The sequence below is a fragment of the Neohortaea acidophila genome (assembly GCF_010093505.1).
Source record: "Neohortaea acidophila strain CBS 113389 unplaced genomic scaffold BDY17scaffold_5, whole genome shotgun sequence".
NCBI classification, from domain to species: Eukaryota; Fungi; Ascomycota; class Dothideomycetes; order Mycosphaerellales; family Teratosphaeriaceae; genus Neohortaea; species Neohortaea acidophila.
In genome coordinates, this window is record NW_022985514.1 from 1824922 (window position 1) to 1843925 (window position 19004).

The following is a 19004-nucleotide window of genomic DNA, read 5'->3' on the forward strand; positions in this document are numbered from 1 at the left end:
GAGCAGGAGCCCTTATTGGACGCACAACACCTGTTTCCGCCGACCGCGTCAGACAAGGATGGAATCAGCGACGAGGAAAGAGAAGGGGCCGAGCAGGTGCGCGAGGCGTTGGAGATACTGCACAAAATCAAGGCGCCGGTGGTGTCAAAGCTCGCCCGCTACTCTCGAAAGCCCAAAGGCTTCTTGGGCTCCACCGCCTACTATGCAAAGCAGACGTTTACCCTGCTCTTCATGGGCTCTCCCCGGCGCGCCGAGCCTCTATCCATCTGGACGACCCCTTCCCCCTCAACACCATCTCAGCCACTGGAAAGAGCTGTTGGGCTACTGCAGGATGCAGCGAACGCGGACAATCCGGATGCGATGTATCTCCTCGCGGAGATGAACATGTTTGGCAACTTCTCGCACCCGATCAACTATGAGGAGTCGTTTCAGAGATATCAACAGCTTGCGGATCGGGATGGAAATCGCACAGCACAACATATGCTGGGCTTCTTCTACGCCACCGGCTTGAATCCTGCGGTGCCTGCTGATCAGGCCAAGAGTATGATGTATCACGCTTTCGCCGCTGAGCAGGGTGACACACGATCGGAGATGACGCTTGCATACCGATACCATGCGGGGGTTGGTACTCCCAAGAATTGCGAGGAGGCGGTCCGTTGGTATCGCAATGTCGCGGAAAAGGCGGTGGACTACTATCGCTCCGGTCCGCCAGGGGGGCATGTCCTCGTCCGACACGCTTATCGACTCGCGGATGAAGATGGCGGCGTGTTCGGAGAGGGTGCCAGTGTCAGCTCCGCCGGCGACCGGGCTAAACAAGGCGGCCCGACGAGCGACGTCTACGCTCACATAGATGACGTGTTGGACTACTTCCTCCTGCAAGAGTCGAGCGGCGATCTCAAGGCGACTTTTGGCATGGCCAAGATGCATTACGATGGATCCCGAGGCTTGAAACGCGATCTCGCGCTTGCAAAGAAGAAGTTCAAGTCCGTTGCCCGACGGTACTGGAGCGATAGCGGCAAGGTGAACGCCAATGTCTCGCCGCTGACGGAGAAGCTGGCAACGAAAAGTGCTGGATATCTTGGACGCATGTTTCTAAGAGGCGAGGGCGTCGCGCAGAACTACGCCATCGCTCGCGTTTGGTTCAATCGTGCTCTCGCCAACGGCGATGCTCTCTCGCAGTACAGTCTGGGCTTGATGTATCTGCACGGACTGGGTGTCGACCAGGATGTGGGGAAGGCAGTGGACTATCTTTCTGCTGCTGCCGATCAAGATCTAGCGGTGGCACAGACCAATCTGGGCATTCTGTTCCTCGACCAAGGCGATACGACCACGGCAATGCAGTACTTTGATTTTGCCGCCCGCAATGGCCACATTGAGGCATTCTACTACCTCGCCGAGTTGCACAACAATGCAATTGGGGAGGGACGATCATGCGGCATGGCGGCAGGCTACTACAAGATTGTCTCCGAGAAGGCAGAACCGATCTGGAGCTCCTTGCAAGAAGCCAACGAGGCTTACGAAGAAGGGGACAACCGACGAGCTCTGATCGGGTACCTCATGGCTGCCGAGCAGGGTTCCGAAAACGCACAGGCAAATGTTGCCTGGCTGCTGGACCAGACCAGTCCGCAATGGTCACCTGTCGCTTGGCTGGCCTCGCTTCAGCAGAGCGCGAGGGCGGTGCTGTCTGACGCAACAACATCGCTGCTGTACTGGACGCGGTCCGCGAAGCAGAACAACATCGACAGCCTTGTCAAGATGGGCGACTACTACCTACACGGCATCGGCACCACCATCTCTCCCGAGAACGCCGCGGCATGCTACCAAGCAGCCGCGGAAACGCTACAGTCCGCGCAAGCCATGTGGAATCTCGGCTGGATGCACGAGAATGGGCTGGGCATCGAGCAGGACTTCCACCTCGCCAAGCGCTTCTACGACCAGGCACTGGAAACGAACCGAGAAGCTTACCTGCCCGTGAAACTGAGCTTGTGGAAACTACGCTGGCGAAGCTGGTGGAATCGTTTCACCGATGGCGGCATCCACGGGATAGAAGAGGACGAGGAAGAGCAGAGGCGCAAGCGCAGCTTTGCCGAGTGGCTGAATGACTTCCTCGAGGCGGACGCACAGGCTTACTACGAGCAATTCGAAGCGGATGATTGGGAGAGCGGACGCGAAGGTATGACCGGCGGCGTGGAAGGGGAGTACTGGGACGACGATTTCGACGACGGCATTCTTGAGACGCTGATCATTGTTGGGCTCGTTGCTGCGCTGGGCTGGTTGATCTTCTACCGACAACAGCAGCAACAGCGCGCTGCTGCGGAGCAGAGAAGACGGCAGGATGGTGGTGGAGAGGGACAGCAGCAGCAGCAGCAGCAGCAGCAGCAGCCGCAGCCCGCTCCGGCTGCGCAGGGTGGTGATGGCGGTGACCTGTTTCCTCAGCCTGGTGATCCGATGCGCAATGCGTGGCTCGCGGGCGGGCTGGGGCTGTAGATGATAGAGGATGTAGCGTACTTGCATGTTTCATTGACTCTCAAAGATCACTACACTCATGTGCATGTGCAGTCTGTGCGCATGGCGTTACCTTAACCTTCAAAGATCCACCCACCTCATTCCATCCGCATACACACGCATGCATTATCTTGCTTCAACACTTTGCAATCATATCATGCCAGGCTGTTGCTTGATAAAATCTCACTGCGGCGACTGGACCAGTCTTCTGGCTTCATCATTGGCTGGAATGACCTCCGCAGATTGCCAAGGCTGTTGAACATCGCCAGCATCTTCGTGCTTCCTACAACGCCGGTCTTGGCCCCTTGAAGCCTCTCGGCGCCCTCGATCTCAGCTCTGTCACTCTGAACTCTCCTACTTCCTCAAACGCTTCTAAAATGTGACAGATATGGCTTCATCGACTTGCCTCGCACACTTCTAAATGCCGCGACCATGGGTTCGCTGAATTTAAGCCTGCGGACACGAGTCCTCGTTGTCGCGGCTTTGCTCATCCTCGCCCTCATCGCCTACCAGTCTCCGTACTCCTCGAGTATACTGCCGTTCAAGACTTTGCCGTCACCCGCTGACCAGCAATACGACTACTCCCAATATGTCAATCCATTCATGGGGTCCGAAGGCGCCATGCCTGGCCTTGCCTTTGGCGGCGGACAGATTTTCGTGGGTGGCGCAGTGCCTTTTGGTGTCGTGAAGGCCGGAATTGATACTTACGAGACCGATCAACGACACGCGACGATCAATGGAGGCTACACTCCGCATGGCTTGGTTACCGGCGTGTCGATGATGCACGAAAGCGGCACTGGTGGACCACCAAAGTACGGCATCATTTCACAGATGCCATTGGCTACGCTGGACGGCGTCAATGTCCTGGACAATCGAACCTACTGGCAGCAGAGAGTCGGACACGATGTGGCGAGCGTTGGGTACTTTTCCACGAAGCTCGAGAACGGAGTTGGCATTCAGTTGGCTGGGGCACGACACAGCGCAATCTTTCAATACAACTTTCCGGCTGCGGATCGGCATGTCTTGGTTGACGTCTCTCACTATCTCCCAATGGAAACGAGCAGTCTAGGCAAGGGCCAGTATTATGACGGCGGCGAAATCCAGCTGAAAGCCGGCGGCCGAGTGTATACTGGATGGGGCTCGTACGGCGGGGGGTTTTCGCAAAGCGCTCCAATGACCACGTACTTTTGTGGCGAGTTCGAGCGCTCTCCAAGCGAAGCACGGACATTTCGGGGTCGAAATACGGATCCAGTGAAAGCACAACACACCTGGGCGAACGCCGATCCGTCGGAAGCGACATTCGGAAAGTCGATGCAAGACTCTGGACCTATGAATGATCGAGTGGGTGCTCTTTTCACGTGGAAAGGTTCAAACAGTTCGCCCATCCGCTCCCGCGTGGGCATCTCGATGATCTCCGTGGAGAAAGCGTGCGCGTTCAAAGACCATGAGATCAAATCTTGGGCACTGAACGTTACAGTGCAAGCCGCTGTTGAGGAGTGGAACACCGACGTCTTCTCCAAAATCCAGGTGCCAGTGGACGAGAGCCGAAACCGAACAGACATCGTCCTGCTGTACTCCAGTCTGTATTTCATGCACTTGATGCCCTCCGACCGACGGAATGAGAATCCCCTCTGGCCGAGCACGGATTCGTGGGATGACTTCTACGCTTTGTGGGACACTTTCCGGTGTACGGTGTCTTTATATCATCTCATTCAGCCTGTCTACTATGCCAGCATGATCCGATCGCTCATCGACATTTGGAAATGGGACGGCTTCATGCCGGATGCGCGTAGTGGGAACTACAATGGCCTTGTTCAAGGGGGTGAGAATTACCTACCGATACTCCAGCAATGTTAAGCTGACGAATGGGGCAGGGAGTAATGCTGACAATGTGTTGGCGGATGCCTACATCAAAGGACTGCCTGGTGTCAACTGGACCGAGGCCTACCAGGCCATGCTGAAAGACGCAACGGTTGTACCGTACAATCAATACAATCCCACCGATCTTACAGGCGACATCCAACAAGGCCGGGGCGCTCTCGAGGACTGGATTCGCTTCGGCTTCATCGGCGTGGACGTTCACTCGCGATCCATCTCTCGGACGGTGGAGTACTCTCTAAACGACTACTCGCTTGCAGTCCTGGCCAAAGGCCTCGGATACGAGGATCAAGATCTATGGGTACGGCGGTCGGCGCAATGGCAGAATCTCTGGGCCCATGACCTGGAGCACAAGGGGTTCAAGGGCTTTCTTGCCCCGAGGTTCCGCAATGGAACCTTCCGTGATCTGGAGAATTACAATCCGGCTGTTTGCCATCCGAATTGCGGATGGCCTGGCCTCACCTATGAGGGAACTCCTTTCGGTGCGCTCGATATTGCGGATGCATTTTGCTGGTGATTACTGACTGGGCAGTAGAGTATTCTTTTACCGTACCGCACGATATGCAGACGCTGATTCAATTCATGGGTGGCGCGAACGAGTTTGAAAGACGATTGGATTACATCTTTACGCCGAAGAGTGCGGAGCAGAACCTAGGAGGCAACGGACTTGGGATTGACACAATCATGAACATCGGGTAGGCCTTCCTTCACTCAGCAACAAGGAGGCTCCAACATTTCTAATGCATGTCTCAGGAACGAGCCCGATTTTGGCACTCCGTTCGAGTACCACTATATCAACAAGCAGCACAAGAGTGTGGAAAGGTCTCGCACGCTTGCAAACCAATAGTACGCATCCAGCTTGATTTGACCATATTGAATGCCGTTAGCTAATATGCTCGCACAGTTTTCACGACGCAGACTACGGCGTCCCGGGCAACAGCGACGCAGGCGCACTTAACTCCTGGTTGATCTGGGTAATGATAGGCCTCTACCCCGTCGTAACGCAAACCGTCTACCTCATCGGCTCACCATGGTTCTCCGAGCTCAACATGACGCTTGGAGAGAGGAAGATGCTTACCATCAAGGCGAACAATCTCGACAACCACGAGCACTTTTACGTGCAGTCGGTCAAGGTGAATGGCCAGCCTTGGGAGAGGAATTGGCTGGAGCACGACGATGTTATGGCGAACGGGGGCACGATTGAGTTTGAAATGGGGAAGACAAAACGGAGGTGGGAGACGGGGGAGGTGCCTCCGAGTCCGGGGCATTTGATTTTGGACAATGTGTAGAGATAACATGTACTCTGAGGAATGTTGTTGGAAGAGCCGTCTTACCACTTTCAGTCCGTGCGCACCGCAGCCGTGAAGCTTTGATGCTGCGGCTTCAGGCTTGACAACTGGAATTACACCTCTTCCATCAGCCACCGGTCTTGCTGTGTTATTGTACCGTCCTGCCACATCAACACATTCCATGTCACCCAGGCATGGAAAGGTCTGAAACGCCCCTCTCGTCGGGGCTAAGTGCGCACCGAGCCGTAAGCCCAACACTCAACGCCACCTGCAGTTATCGCCCGACTGACAGCCGATCAAGTGTGATTCATGTCGCATCCGGAAGGTCAAATGCGATCGAGGCTCGCCGTGCTCTCCCTGTAAAGCTGCAAATCTACGTGAGTGATAGAGTCATCGATGCCGGGCAGTCTCAGGTTGGTCGAACTGATGATCACGATAGCATGTCGCACGGAAACGCAAGGCTCGAAGGTGCAGAAACATCGAGTGCAGGTCTCTAAGCAGTAGTGAGTCAGGCCAACTGAATACCACTCAAGACGGTCAAGCTGAAATAATTCTCTTCAATTAGCGAATCGAAAATCGACAGCATTGATCATCGTCTTGCAACCATCGAACAATTGCTTCGACGACAAGCCGGAAGCACACCGCCTTCCCAGACTGTATCCACGCCAGCCCTTTCGAATGGAACGAGTGCTTATCTGGACAACGATGCGAGTGTTGCCCCGAGCACGACTCTGTCCATCTCCGAGGATGATGCGAGCACACATATGCAACCGGCCGGGTATGTTGGTGCTCAGGCAGAGTCCATGGCGGCAACGAGCGTGCTCGATCAGATCATTGGCCGGGATCCCTCGGTTCAGCATGACGCAGAACTCACGTTGGCACTGGAACAACTACGCAGCATAGTACACCATAATCCGTCTGAGGCATCGCGCTCAGGCCCGGGCCTTGATCCTGCTCCGGACGTTGTCGAACCTGGATGGGACGTGGTCGAGCCCCTACTGAAGAGAGCAAAAAGTGCACCACCCGGCATTACTTTACATATGATCAAGACTTGCTAACACATGAAACAGAGGGGACACCTGTGTCGTTCAGTCTGGTCCCGCCGACGCTGTTTGGCGATTTCTGCACAAAGTGTCGAGACATGTACGAGAAACGGCGGGTGTGTTCTCCGACGGAGAAGCTGCTCATATATGCGGGTTTGTGCAACACATGCTCGGAGTTTACTGGCGAGGGTGATGAAGGTTCCATCTTGTACCATCATCGCCTCGCTCGAGTTTTCTTGTCGTTGCTGATGAAGACCTTGGCCACCTTTCCGTTGCTCACACCAGCGTCCATCGAAGCCCTTGAGGCCCTCATTGTGGCTGTGAGTGGCTCTTTCGTGATATCTGGCAGTGTTGGATGCCGACTAATGACACCGGTATCTTAGACCCTAACATTGATTGGCATGTGCAAGCCATCCGCCGGGTGGTCTCTAATCTGCAAGGCCGCGCAGATGTGTCAAAAACTGGGGTACAACCGCCTATCTCGCAGCAGTCCTAGCATGGATCCAATGTACAATCGCCAGGTAAGATACAACTGCCATCTGCAGGCTTGCTTAACCCGTGGGGTGAAAATGAAAATATACTGATAACAGATACACTCGCTCTAGACGATGCTGTTCTGGATCACCTATAGTCTCGATCGAAATATCGCCTTTCGCCTGGGCCACACACCCGCCATCCAAGACTACGACATTGATACGCCCATGGTGACGGTACATCCCGATCTTTCCGCAGGAGTAATAGACGTGTTCACATTCTGGGTGGATTGCGGGCGAATCCAGGGCAAAATCTGCACGCAGCTTTACGGACCCGGCGCCTCTTCACTCACATCCGAGGAGCGCATTCGCATTGCAGAGAGCCTTGCAGAAGAGATGGAGCAGACGCATGAGCGTAAGAATAAGGTATGTCGTGTCGCCATATTTGCACTTGTGCCGATGGCTCTGATCAGTCACACCTAGGCGACCATGGCGATGGTAGCGAGAGCTCAGCTTTCGCAAGGCCAAAGATTCGAGGGACCTTGGATTCACGGCGATCATATCATGCACTTCAGCACAATGTGAGTAGTGCAAAGATTATCAGCACGTCTGAAGGCCACCACTGATGAAAACCAGCTCGACAGCACTATACGCCATTCCCTACCCACACCCGGCGCACTTCCGTGCCATCGAGGCAGCACGTGAGTGCCTTCGCATCAGTCGCGATCTGAGCAATTGTTACCTGCACAATATCTACAACTGGACCATCTGTTGCCACTGGGTGCTCCTGCACGCCCCAATCACCACTTTCACCGGCGTCTTCTACAATGTCATCGCCAACCCCAGCGACTCGCAAGATGACATTAAACTCCTCGAAGATTTTGTCACTTCTCTCGCGCCGGCGCGGAAACTTTCCGAACCGATCGAAAAGTTTTACCAGCTTGCTTCGGCTTTTGTTAAAGTCGCTCAGGCGTACATTCGGGCTAAGACGCAGCAGCCGTCCATGAGCAATGGTAGCGGTCAAATCGACCCCTCCGCCGGGACGGACTTGAACGGTCAGTATCCGGCTGAACTGGGCTACAAGGCAGCGGGACAACAACAGCAAATCATGGATCCGTTCGAGAGCCTGCAGGAATGGTACTCTGGCAATGCATCGCTGTACACTTTGCTAGAGCAGGACCTTGGCGGCTCGGGGTTCGAGTTTATGGATGAGTCTGCCTGGCCGGGCTGAGATGGTGCCGAGGATCAGCACTCCATCTGCAATTGGTGATCTGAGCTCCAAGGGACACATTCGGACTGCTTCTATGACGATTCGACTTTCTGATGTGGAATATCACGAGCTATAGCCGGTTTCTAGGTATGCTCGCTCCTACGTGCTGCAAGGCTGATCTCGGGGCCCGCGGGCGCCGAATCTGGCGATGTGAATTGGTTAGTCCCGGAATCCGGAGGCCGCGGGCCCCGGCGCGCCTAACAACGCCTTCGCACGAGAGAATCCATCGAACTTCCATGACCTCATGCCCAGATGATACATATTCTCGCCGTACGCCCTCATTCTATGGCCTGGATGTACTTGTGATCCAATAGATGTGCACCGCATTGCATCGCACGCCCAAACGATGTTGCCCAATGAGAAGCCGAGCGGCAAGGCTGAGAGCCCCACGTCACATCACGTCGACCTTCGAGAATACACGCAGGTCAACGACACCGTGTCCGACAAAGAGAACAAGACATTACCTACCACTCTAGAGAGTAAGAGTGAAGCGAGTGCAGAAGAGCAGGAGCAGAAGGGTGGCATAGGCGATTACTTCGTGCGTCTACCCACCGCACCTCTCCACACGGTCCCTCGCTGACCGTGCTGCTGCATCAGCGCATCTTTCGATATGCCAGCCCACTCGAGCGAATCCTCTACGCCATCAGCTGCTCATGTGCAGTGGCTTCTGGCGCTGCCCTTCCGCTTATGACAATAGTCTTCGGATCCTCGACTTCCACGATCAGCGGGCAGACCTCCTCCCCCGGCGACGCGCAGCGTTTTAAGCAGAAGATTGATCATTTGGTGCTTTACTTTGTGTACTTATTCGTCGCACGCTTCGTCCTTGGGTATATTGGGACGCTATGTGCGTGTGTTGCGGCTGCCCGCACGACGAATGCTTTGCGCAAGGCGTTTCTTGAGAGCTTGTTGAGGCAGGGCATTCCGCACTTTGATAAGCCTGGAAATGGATCTGTTGCGACGCAGGTCACCACCAGTATGCACTCCTGCAGCTGTATACTATGGACGTGTACTGACCAGCCATGTCAGATGGCAACCGCATCAACCAAGGCATCGCCGAGAAGATCTACACGTGCGTGATGGGAATCTCGCTCTTCTTCTCGGCATATGTCGTGGCGCTAGCCGTGCAATGGAAGCTTGCGCTCATCACAATGAGCATCATCCCCGCCATTTTCGGTTCTGTTGGGATTGTCATGCGCGCCATCTTACCCGTGGAGACGGAAATTGTAAGTTGATCCTCTGTACTCCTCCACCCACAAAAGGGAGATCGCACACTTACGTCGTCTCTCATCAGACCCGACTCTACTCCCGCGGCGCAACGATAGCTCAAGACGCTCTGGCATCGATCAAGACCATTCACGCATTCGGCGCGGAGAACAAGATTGTCAATCTCTACGATGAGTACCTACGGGCAGCGCACGAGAAGGGCAAGAAAAAGTCCGTTTTTCTGGGCATACTGTTTTCCAGCCAGAACTTCTTCACGCTGTCTGGAATGGCTCTGGCTTTCTGGGAGGGATTCCGTCTTTATCAGAGTGGAGAGATTGCGAGCGTTGGGACGGTGATTACTGTCCTCTTGAGTGTGAGTATGCCTGCATCAAAGTGTGATGTGTACGCGGAATGAGTTGCTGATATTGTTGGGACCGACCAGGTCACACTCGGCGCGACTTCTGTCTTGTTCATCCTCCCGCAAATCGAAGCCATCACCAACGCCTCATCCGCTGCATCAGAACTCTTCTCCATCATCGACAAAGAGCCATCACGCCTCGATCCCCTTTCTCCTGGCGGCAGCCAACCGCTGAAGTGCACAGGCAATATCGAACTCCGCAACCTGAGCTTCGCGTACCCAACCCGTCCCGGCGTACCAGTACTGCAAAATTTGAATCTAAAGATCCCAGCCGGCCGCACAACGGCTCTCGTGGGCCCGAGTGGATCCGGGAAATCGACAATCGTCGGTCTTCTAGAACGATGGTACGAGCCCACCTCCGGCCAAATCCTGCTCGACGGAACCGATCTCGCGGATCTGAATATCAAATGGCTGCGCAACAAGCTTCGACTCGTGCAGCAGGAACCTACGCTCTTCCACGGTACTGTGGCGCAGAATGTGGCCAAGGGGTTGGGTGAGGAGCAGAAGAGTTTGCCCGAGGAGAAGCGGATGCAGTTGATTCAGGAGGCTTGCGTGGCGGCTGATGCTCATGAGTTCATCCAGAAGTTGCCTGAGGGCTATCATACGCAGCTCGGGGAGAGTGCGCGCATGTTGAGTGGCGGGTGAGTTGACGTGCTTCACATTTCCCCCAAGACTGTGTTGCTAACGCAGGATCTCAATCGAATAGACAACGACAAAGAATCTCCATCGCGCGAAGCATCATCTCCGAGCCGAAGATCCTGGTCTGCGACGAGGCCACGAGCGCTTTGGATTCACGCGCCGAAAAAGCAGTGCAAGATGCTCTGGATCGCGTCACGACGAACAAAACCACGCTCATCATCGCGCATAAGCTCGCTACTGTAATGGCTGCGGATAACATTGCTGTCATGGCTGATGGACAGGTCGTTGAGCAAGGTACCCACGCCGAGCTGGTGGAGCGCGATGGGCTGTACGCGGCTATGGTGCGCGCACAAGATTTGGGGACGGGCGTGGAACAAGAAGAAAAGAGGGAGAAGGAAGACGATGGACTTGGCGAAGGCAATACACTCAGGCCTCACCACTCTACCACGCCCTCGCTCGCACGAACGCGATCCGAGTCCAAGATCGGAGACCTCGGAACCGGCGTCGAGCCCCTCACGCGCGGAACACTCAACTACTCCCTCTTCAAATGCGTCTGGATCATGCTGAGAGAAAACAGACAGCTCTACCCCTGGTACGCGCTCATCGGCCTCGCCTACCTAATGCTCAGCGGCACCTACCCAGCCCAAGCCCTGCTCTTCTCCCGCCTCATCGAAGTCTTCACCCTCGCCTCCGCGGCGGAAGCACACCGCCAAGCCGACTTCTACGCCCTGATGCTCTTCGTCGTCGCGCTCGCCAATCTCGCGGGCTACTTTTGCGTCGGGCTGGCGAGCAATGCCATCGGCCAGGCGCTGACGTACCGCTATCGGAAAGAAATGCTGCAGCAAATGCTACGCATGGACCAGCCGTTCTTCGACTTCTCCGAGAATGCATCCGGCTCGCTGACGGCGAAGTTGTCGTCCGCGCCCGCCGCGACGCAGGAGCTGATGGCGCAGAATCTCGGGCTGATGCTGAATGTCGCTGGCAACGTGGTGGCGAGTAGTGTGCTGGGGATTGCGTATGGGTGGAAGCTTGGGCTGACGCTGGTCGTCACTGGGCTTGCGCTCATTGTTGGCAGTGGGTATGTGCGGATTCGGCTGGATCAGCGGCTTGAGACTTTGACAGAGAAGCAGTTCTCTGGGAGCGCGAGGTTGGCTGCGGAGGCTGTGGCGTCTATGCGGACGGTGAGTTTGTTGACGCTTGAGAGCGCCGTGTTGCGGGAGTACAGCGAGTGTCTGGACGGGATTGTGACGAGAGTGGTGCGGAGCTCGGTGAGTGGATGAAAGCGCTGTGGAAACGAGTGATGTACTGATCCTTCCTCAGGCCATGACACTCATACCCTACTCCTTCTCCCAAGCGGCCGACTTCCTCGTCATGGGTCTCGGCTTCTGGTATGGCTCGCAACTTCTGCTGAGCGGGCAGTACACGACGCAGCAATTCTTCGTCGTCTTCATCTCCATCATTTTCGGCTCGCAAGCGGCCGCACAACTCTTCACCTGGACGACGTCCATCACCAAGGCCAAGAGTGGGACGAACTACATGCTCTGGCTTCGCAGCCTAGAAAGTCAAATCCGCGAGACGGACGAGAACCGCAAGCGCGGGCCATCGGGCGAGGATGTCTCGCTCGGATTTCGAGACGTCGAGTTTCGCTATCGCCAACGACCCGCCGCGCGAGTGCTCCGCGGATTAACGTTGGACATTCCCGCGGGCTCGTTCGCGGCATTTGTAGGACCGTCGGGATCAGGGAAGAGCACCATCATTTCACTGATCGAACGCTTCTATGATCCGACATCTGGCAGCATCACAATCAACGAAGACGACATATCCCAACTCTCTCCAATGCTCTACCGCAGCCGGATGTCGCTGGTACAACAAGAGCCGCCGCTCTACCTCGGCTCCGTACGGGACAACATCGCGCTAGGCCTGGACTACGAACCATCCGAGCAAGAAGTGGAAGAAGCAAGTCGACAAGCGAACATCCTCGACTTCGTCGCCTCGCTTCCCGAGGGCTTCAACACGCCTGTGGGATCGAAGGGCACGCAGTTCTCGGGTGGACAGCGGCAGCGCATCGCGATTGCGCGCGCCCTCATCCGCCGACCGAGACTGCTCGTGCTCGACGAAGCGACGTCCAGCCTGGACACGCAGAGCGAGAAGACGGTGCAGCGGGCGCTGGACGAGGCGAGGGCAGCAGGGCGACGGACGACGATTGCGGTGGCGCATCGGCTGAGCACGATTCGCGACGCCGAGGCGATTTTCGTGATTGAGGATGGGCGGATTGTGGAGGCTGGGGCGGGACATGAGGAGTTGGTGGCGAGGAGGGGGAGGTATTATGCCATGTGCTTGGCGCAGAGCCTTGATCGGGGTGGATGATGTGGGTGGAGGGGTGGAGTGGAGATGTCGCGTGACGGCGCTTGACTCGTATGGGATACGTGGGATACCAGTAGCCACGCACGCGGTGAGGATGGTGATACAGCTTGCATACTACTCTGTTCGGCATGATGGAATGAGGCAGCAGTGATCAATGACACTTTCAATGGCGAAGACAACGAGTGATATGAGCATCGCCCACAGCCTCGAAGGTGTTTCCCGGAGCAGCGGTAAGTGGGCAAGGATCTACAGTTAAGGTTTGCACGCTAGAGTCCCTTCCGACTGCCCAATTCACCAAGCATCTGTGATCTGCAGCTTGGCAGATTGATCGCACTCGGGGCCTTTCTGTTATTATGAACGGCTGTCAACTTCGCTGTGCAATCCTCGAGAGTTAGGAGTTGAGGAGAATGGATGGAAGGAAGGAAAAGGCGAGAAGGCGCTTTGCTTCCCCATGATCGGCCACTCCAGACGCCACGCGCCATGGGTGCAACAGTGCTACGAGGGCCTGGTGGCTTGGCGAGCAGATGTGGCTGCCGCGTGGGCTGATGAGTGAGTGCAAGGGAGGGGGATACTCCGGGGGGAAGATACTCGTAGGGAGGGGTGAGATGATCATGCAAAGGGAGGGTGATAGTGGTTGTAGATAGTATACAGCGGTGAGATGCTCGCTTGTGGTGTGCGATTCGTGTGCGGAGAGCAGGCCGCGGCGTGTATTGAATCTTGCAGACAGGGGTGCTGCGTGTTGGCCCACCGCGTCTTGACTCGGGTGATGATCACAAGGGACCCGGACACCACACGCTGCACGTCTGGCCATGGCTCAATGCGTCCAGAGCCGTTAACGAGGCATGTGGATGGTAGCTAGTCAAACTCTTGGTATCCAATGCGTCGAATAAGAGACCGGGTAATGGTGAAATGGGGAAAGACGGGAAAGAATCAGGGTCACGTCATGCGTTGCGCGCATGGACCCCTTGGGAAGAATTCACGCGCGCTGCAGCCAGCTTGCCGGCGTTCCGTGACTCCACTCGCCAGCATCATATGCCCACCCGCCTGCCGCCCTCGATGCCACCGTGCCACCACCCCCATATGATCTGCCTGCATGGCACGCTAGCTGCACCCTCCCTTCATTGCTCTGCCTCCTCCTTGCTTCTCGTTCTTCACTCCACGTTCAACTGCTGTACTGCATCCATGCGCCACTCACACGACTCCACGTCCATCGACTGCTGCTGAGAAGGGGAGAAGCAATCGCCACTCCCGCCACAAACCCACCACACAATGCCTTCCGACCCTTCAATAACCCTCCACTCCGTCCCGGACCCAACCCTCCCCATCGACTCCCCAACAACCCCCATCAGCGTCACCAGCACCTCCAGCACCGAGGAGCCAGACACCGCCACCACAACCGCGCCCCCTCAACCCCAACAACACCCCCGCACCCACCTCCTCCCCGCCCGCCCCAAACTCCCCTCCCGCCAATCCTCCGGCACCCTCATCACCCCCTCCACCACGGCCGGCGACCCCATGATCGACGACGCAGGCCACCTCGACGAAGACGACGTGCGCAGCATGTCGCCGCGGCGCAGCAGTGCGGAGCTCGCGCGGCTCTCCGAGACGGCACGCCAGGACATGATGGAGCAGGCGCGCGAGCTGCAGGCGAGTTTGCAGGCGATTGTGGAGCGGGTGGAGACGGTCAAGAGCGAGCACGAGAAGTTGGAGGGCGGGAATAAGTTTTTGTCGTCGTGCGTTTTCTCCCTTTCACTCTTCCCTTTGTGGCCACACGATTGCTAATACATGTTTTGCAGATATATTGGTGAGCTGATGCAAACTTCCAAGATCACATCGACGTCGTTGTCCAAGAAGGGCAAGGGGAGGAGTGGCAAGTGAGCCGGCCGATTTGGGTTGCATGGCGGGAGGAGTAATTCGGGAACGAGCGAGCGCGTGCATCGCGCGTCTTTTTGGGCTTTCCAGCATGGCGGTAGTGGCAAGAAGGGGCGAATCATGTCATTTGGAAAAAGGCGTTAATGGATGGGATTCGGCGGCGTCGTTGTCGTTCGCCATCACGAGAACCATGGCGTACGGGCAACGAGAATTGCAATTGCCTCGATCTTCTGGTGTACACTGCAGGATAGTGAACCTTTACATAGCTCGGAATAACGAAGACAGGACATTGAACACTCAACGCCTTGGCGGCAAGCACGCGAGTGAAAGCGAACGAACGGTAAGGAAGCAATCCACAAATAGAGGTTATGCACAAACATCAAATTGCAATATGAAAAAGGGAAATAACTACATGTACTGCTTTTTTGTTTAACTCTCCTCTCCCAACCTCACAAGTCTCAACGACTTCCCAACCTCCTCTTCTCATCCACCCCACTCCCTTCCACTCTTCCATCTTCTTTCCCCCTCAATTCCATTCATCTAACCCACCCCCGTGCGGAAGTATGACCAGAAATTATAGGCTCGTCTTCTGTTGTGTCCGGAGTTGTCGTGAGAGGTCGTCAAGAAAAACAAGAAACGGGAATATATGTGCCATGTGCCGTGTGCCAAGGAAAGGGTCGCAGCTGCTTGGCTGTTGCTTGGGTTTGCCAGATGTGTGGGGCTTGCCAGATATGTGTTATATGGGCCGTGAGAAATCAACGAGTCGTCGTTGTTGGGATGCTGGTCGTTGATAGGAGTCGATGAAAACGAACGAGGTGAAAAGTGGAGGTGACGCGGTTTTGTTAAGAAGCATAATAAGAGGTGTACTGAATCGAAAAGCAGGTAGCCAGCCAGCCGGTTGGAATTCATCCGAGTCCAATAATGTCGTCCTCGAACCCCAAAAGCCTCCACTCCGTCTAAGTGGCAATCACGGCCGGCGCAACGGGCGCAGCGCCCGCCGCAGCCTCGGGGAGGACACCAGCAGTCGGCTCGACGGCCTCGCCATTCACCGCCACCGCCGTCGCCGCATCCACCGGCGGCTGCGTGCAGTCGCGGGAGATGTGGCCGGGCTCGCCGCAGCGGTAGCACGTCTTGCCCGCCTGGTTGAGCGGGCCGCCGTTGGGCGCGGTGCAGTCGCGCGAAATGTGGCCCAGCTTGCCGCACGCGTAGCACTTTTGCGCTTGCGCCTGGCAATCGCGGGCGAAGTGGTTGGGCCCGCCGCACTTGTAGCAGGTCGCCGCGCGGTTGCCGCCTGCGAAGCCGCCGCGGAAACCACCGGCGAAGGCGCCGCGTGGGGCTGCACCGGCTCCGCGGCCGATGGGGGCGGCGGCGGCGGCGGCAGGGTTGGGGGCAGGGCAGTTGCGCTGTGGGAGGGCGGTGTTAGTGAGGGTTGGAGACACGTAAGATGGGTGGACAAACAGCAAGATGGCCCATCTGGCCGCAAGAGTAGCAGCGACCGCCGGCGGGACCACCACCGAGGCGCAGAGTCGGGCAGTCGGCCTGGACGTGGCCGAGGCCTTGACAGTGGTAGCACTGCTTGGTCTCCATGGTGCGGGGGTGCGGGCAATTGTTGCTCTCGTGCCCGGGCTGCTTGCAGTTGTAGCACAAGCGCTCACTGCTGGAGCACACCTCGGCGTAGTGGCCGACGTTGCCGCATTTGTAGCAGGCGCGGCGCGACAGGGACGACATTTTGCTCTTCGTGTCCTTCTCTTCTTTCTTCTCTTCACGTCACTTCTTCACGTTGTCCGCTCCGAGACTCTTCCTTCGTCTTCTTCTTCTTCAGCTTCTTCTTCTTCTTCTTCCCTCTCCAGAAACAACACCTCTGCCGCAGAAACAAGACCGACCGCGTGTAAGCTGAGTTTCCGAAGAAAAAATGGTATGTGGAGGAAGGAAGGGAAAGAGATGAAGCAGAAAAAAGTGAAAGAGGCTTTAGGTGGGATTTGCGAAATGCGGGCGGGCGCAAGACAAATTCTGCCGCGGGTGGCGTGACGCTGCAACTGCATGCAGAACACGTGCCGTAAAGGTGGGTAGTTAAGGATGCCTCAGGTTGCACCTGCTCGCCGAGTACTTCATCTTGCTCACTTCCATTTCTCTGGATGGCATTGGGGATTTCACATGAAAGGAGGCGGTCGCTTCCCTCGAGACATGTGAAGGAGAGAAGTGAAGTGAAAGAAAAGTGAGGTGCATGTGTCGAGTTGTGAGACTGCGTCCATCATGGTCCTGTCTACCACCATCTTCCCTCCTCACGTGCAACTCCACCTCTAATTTCTATCCAAACACCTTCCAGATCCTCTACTCCTCCTCCTTCTCAATCACCGCCGGCGCCTTGATCGTACGCTGACTGAGAAACTCCAGCCCCTCACCCGCATAGCTAATCAACGGACTCACCTCCACCCCGGCCTCATCCTGCTCCTCACTCGTGACCGTAGCACCCGCAGCCTGCAAAAACCGCTTGCCCTGCGCTAGAATATCCGTCCGCGACGTGTCCGGATCATCCTCGCCCGTTCCCGCCGCATTCTTGAGCGGCGAGAACTCATCCTCCCGCTTGACTTCCATGCACGCAAACTTCTCCAGCGGCAGCAGCGGGAAGCAGTCGAAGATGAACTGCTCCAGCTTCACGCCGTTCGGCTTCTCCGGCTTCACTTCTCGCCCTTCGTCATCGATGCATGGGATCTTCTTCTTCGCCACGTGATGCGGTAGCTTGTGCGCCCAGTCGGGTACGGACTCGAGGAAGCGCGAGCTGTAGTAGTGGTTGACGATGTTGGCCGCGCGGAACTTGAGGAGCTTGTGGTCCTTTGCTTCCGTCGCTTCGGCCGTCTCCTTGTCGATTTCCGAGTACTCCACCACATCGGGTTTCCCGTTCTTCAGAACAATCAAGCCGACGGATTCTTTCGCATTCCGCTTGCGTACCACTTTGGTTGCAATGTCCACTTCCTTCTCCGCCGCGAAGCCAATGAATGTCGGATCCGCCACACGAACCAAGCAATTGTCCACACCGTACGCGTGAATGTGCTTGACTCCTCTCCTCTGCATGTCCGTGACAATGCCACTGCTGAACAATGCCTGGTAAATGCCGCCATTCCCATCCGGCGCGACTGACACCCGCCCCTTGCTCTCCAGCAAGATCTTGCCCTCCATGCTAATGCACGGCAGCGCGCCTTGCTCAAACACGACGACGTTGTTGCGATTGAGTCCGAAATACCGCTTCTCCTCCAAGTAGTCCTCCGTCGGTTTCCGCGTCGGCCCCGACGTCATGATGTACCACGGAATCACCACATCCTCCTTCTCGTAATGCTTGCCAGCCAGATGTTGCAGCCGCAGGATACGCTCCGCCTGCAGCTGGAACAGCGATTTGTGGCTCGGCAGGCCAATGTCATAGCACCCCTTCGGCGCCGAGCTGCCCAGTCGTGTGCCCTGTCCGCCAGCCATGAGCACCACAGCCACCTTGTCGCCCGAGATCAACTCCAGCCCGGCATCATACCATTTCTTCAACACCGCCTCTTCACTATCAATCGTCGACGTGGTCGCCTCATCCGGCAACTGCTCCACCGTCGGCTTCTCCTGCTCCCCTTCTTGTTTCGGAGGGTGCAGAGCCGTTTCGGCAATCTCGTTGACGTGCGCGGGGTCGATGGGCAGCAGTTGGGCGTAGAGGGAGCCTTGCTGGCCGGGCGTGAGTTCGTCGTAGAATTTGAATACGTGCCCTTGCTCTGCTTTGTCGTATTTCTCTCGGAGTTCTTTCAGTTCGGGCTCGGAGGGGGGAGGTGGCAGGCCTTCGTCGGGGTCTTTTTTGCCGCCTAGGTGCAGGGCGGAGAGCATGCTGTTCATGCCTTCTTTGATGGCCGCAGCCATGTTGTCTGTGGTTGGGGGAGATGTTCTGGGTGAGGAGGTGGTGAGGGAGGTCGAAGGAGGTCGAAGGGAGGATGGGTGTTTGTCTTTCAGTTGGATGTTTTCTTGATTGCAAGTTCACTCGTGAATGAGCCAGCTCGTGTTTGTTTCATGTGAGACAGACGT

The 19004-nt window shown here is 56.4% G+C and overlaps 8 protein-coding genes across 8 annotated transcripts; 7 read left to right on the top strand and 1 right to left on the bottom strand.

Annotated features, from left to right (window-relative positions):
- Positions 1–102: 102 nt before the first annotated feature.
- On the top strand, positions 103–2487 carry BDY17DRAFT_251124 (uncharacterized protein; the record flags this gene model as incomplete). The annotated part of the gene is made up of 1 exon (XM_033731141.1): positions 103–2487. A coding segment is annotated over one exon (2385 nt), but the record flags the coding sequence as incomplete, so codon positions are not given.
- Positions 2488–2566: 79 nt separating this feature from the next.
- On the top strand, positions 2567–5758 carry BDY17DRAFT_298010 (glycosyl hydrolase family 92-domain-containing protein). The gene is made up of 5 exons (XM_033733672.1): positions 2567–4327; positions 4380–4865; positions 4919–5078; positions 5137–5229; positions 5288–5758. The coding sequence occupies exons 1-5, from the start codon at positions 2938–2940 to the stop codon at positions 5670–5672; spliced, it is 2514 nt and encodes an 837-aa protein (XP_033590317.1). The 5' UTR covers positions 2567–2937; the 3' UTR covers positions 5673–5758.
- Positions 5759–6026: 268 nt separating this feature from the next.
- BDY17DRAFT_298013 (uncharacterized protein) lies at positions 6027–8683 on the top strand. Its single transcript, XM_033733673.1, has 7 exons — positions 6027–6175; positions 6238–6686; positions 6743–7035; positions 7099–7236; positions 7321–7614; positions 7672–7769; positions 7825–8683. The coding sequence occupies exons 1-7, from the start codon at positions 6069–6071 to the stop codon at positions 8417–8419; spliced, it is 1974 nt and encodes a 657-aa protein (XP_033590318.1). The 5' UTR covers positions 6027–6068; the 3' UTR covers positions 8420–8683.
- A 1-nt stretch (position 8684) lies between these two features.
- On the top strand, positions 8685–9097 carry BDY17DRAFT_298014 (uncharacterized protein). The gene is made up of 2 exons (XM_033733674.1): positions 8685–8996; positions 9056–9097. Exon 1 carries the CDS (start codon positions 8773–8775, stop codon positions 8932–8934), a length of 162 nt encoding a protein of 53 aa, XP_033590319.1. The 5' UTR covers positions 8685–8772; the 3' UTR covers positions 8935–8996; positions 9056–9097.
- BDY17DRAFT_353838 (putative ABC transporter) lies at positions 9080–13256 on the top strand. The gene is made up of 6 exons (XM_033738240.1): positions 9080–9431; positions 9485–9681; positions 9750–10034; positions 10104–10720; positions 10786–11986; positions 12039–13256. Exons 1-6 carry the CDS (start codon positions 9146–9148, stop codon positions 13083–13085), a joined length of 3633 nt encoding a protein of 1210 aa, XP_033590320.1. The 5' UTR covers positions 9080–9145; the 3' UTR covers positions 13086–13256.
- Positions 13257–14090: 834 nt separating this feature from the next.
- On the top strand, positions 14091–15322 carry BDY17DRAFT_298021 (uncharacterized protein). The gene is made up of 2 exons (XM_033733675.1): positions 14091–14815; positions 14879–15322. Exons 1-2 carry the CDS (start codon positions 14352–14354, stop codon positions 14958–14960), a joined length of 546 nt encoding a protein of 181 aa, XP_033590321.1. The 5' UTR covers positions 14091–14351; the 3' UTR covers positions 14961–15322.
- Positions 15323–15957: 635 nt separating this feature from the next.
- On the top strand, positions 15958–17169 carry BDY17DRAFT_298023 (uncharacterized protein). The gene is made up of 2 exons (XM_033733676.1): positions 15958–16357; positions 16413–17169. The coding sequence occupies exon 2, from the start codon at positions 16419–16421 to the stop codon at positions 16980–16982; it is 564 nt and encodes a 187-aa protein (XP_033590322.1). The 5' UTR covers positions 15958–16357; positions 16413–16418; the 3' UTR covers positions 16983–17169.
- BDY17DRAFT_298025 (nucleotide-diphospho-sugar transferase) lies at positions 17170–18979 on the bottom strand. Its single transcript, XM_033733677.1, has one exon. The coding sequence runs from the start codon at positions 18840–18842 to the stop codon at positions 17286–17288; it is 1557 nt and encodes a 518-aa protein (XP_033590323.1). The 5' UTR covers positions 18843–18979; the 3' UTR covers positions 17170–17285.
- Between the last annotated feature and the right edge of the window lie 25 nt (positions 18980–19004).

Excerpts from the sequence above, each read along its gene's own strand:
- BDY17DRAFT_298023 (XM_033733676.1), top strand. The coding sequence starts at position 16,419 with ATGGCCCATCTGGCCGCAAGAGTAGCAGCGACCGCCGGCGGGACCACC.
- BDY17DRAFT_298014 (XM_033733674.1), top strand. The coding sequence starts at position 8,773 with ATGTGCACCGCATTGCATCGCACGCCCAAACGATGTTGCCCAATGAGA.
- BDY17DRAFT_298025 (XM_033733677.1), bottom strand. The coding sequence starts at position 18,842 with ATGGCTGCGGCCATCAAAGAAGGCATGAACAGCATGCTCTCCGCCCTG.
- BDY17DRAFT_298021 (XM_033733675.1), top strand. The coding sequence starts at position 14,352 with ATGCCTTCCGACCCTTCAATAACCCTCCACTCCGTCCCGGACCCAACC. Across the intron at positions 14,816-14,878 it reads GGGAATAAGTTTTTGTCGTC|ATATATTGGTGAGCTGATGC; the intron begins GTGCGTTTTCTC and ends CATGTTTTGCAG.
- BDY17DRAFT_298010 (XM_033733672.1), top strand. The coding sequence starts at position 2,938 with ATGGGTTCGCTGAATTTAAGCCTGCGGACACGAGTCCTCGTTGTCGCG. Across the intron at positions 4,328-4,379 it reads CAATGGCCTTGTTCAAGGGG|GGAGTAATGCTGACAATGTG; the intron begins GTGAGAATTACC and ends CGAATGGGGCAG. Across the intron at positions 4,866-4,918 it reads CTATGAGGGAACTCCTTTCG|AGTATTCTTTTACCGTACCG; the intron begins GTGCGCTCGATA and ends ACTGGGCAGTAG.
- BDY17DRAFT_353838 (XM_033738240.1), top strand. The coding sequence starts at position 9,146 with ATGACAATAGTCTTCGGATCCTCGACTTCCACGATCAGCGGGCAGACC. Across the intron at positions 9,682-9,749 it reads TACCCGTGGAGACGGAAATT|ACCCGACTCTACTCCCGCGG; the intron begins GTAAGTTGATCC and ends GTCTCTCATCAG. Across the intron at positions 11,987-12,038 it reads CGAGAGTGGTGCGGAGCTCG|GCCATGACACTCATACCCTA; the intron begins GTGAGTGGATGA and ends ATCCTTCCTCAG.
- BDY17DRAFT_298013 (XM_033733673.1), top strand. The coding sequence starts at position 6,069 with ATGCCGGGCAGTCTCAGGTTGGTCGAACTGATGATCACGATAGCATGT. Across the intron at positions 6,176-6,237 it reads GTGCAGGTCTCTAAGCAGTA|CGAATCGAAAATCGACAGCA; the intron begins GTGAGTCAGGCC and ends CTCTTCAATTAG. Across the intron at positions 7,036-7,098 it reads TTGAGGCCCTCATTGTGGCT|ACCCTAACATTGATTGGCAT; the intron begins GTGAGTGGCTCT and ends CCGGTATCTTAG.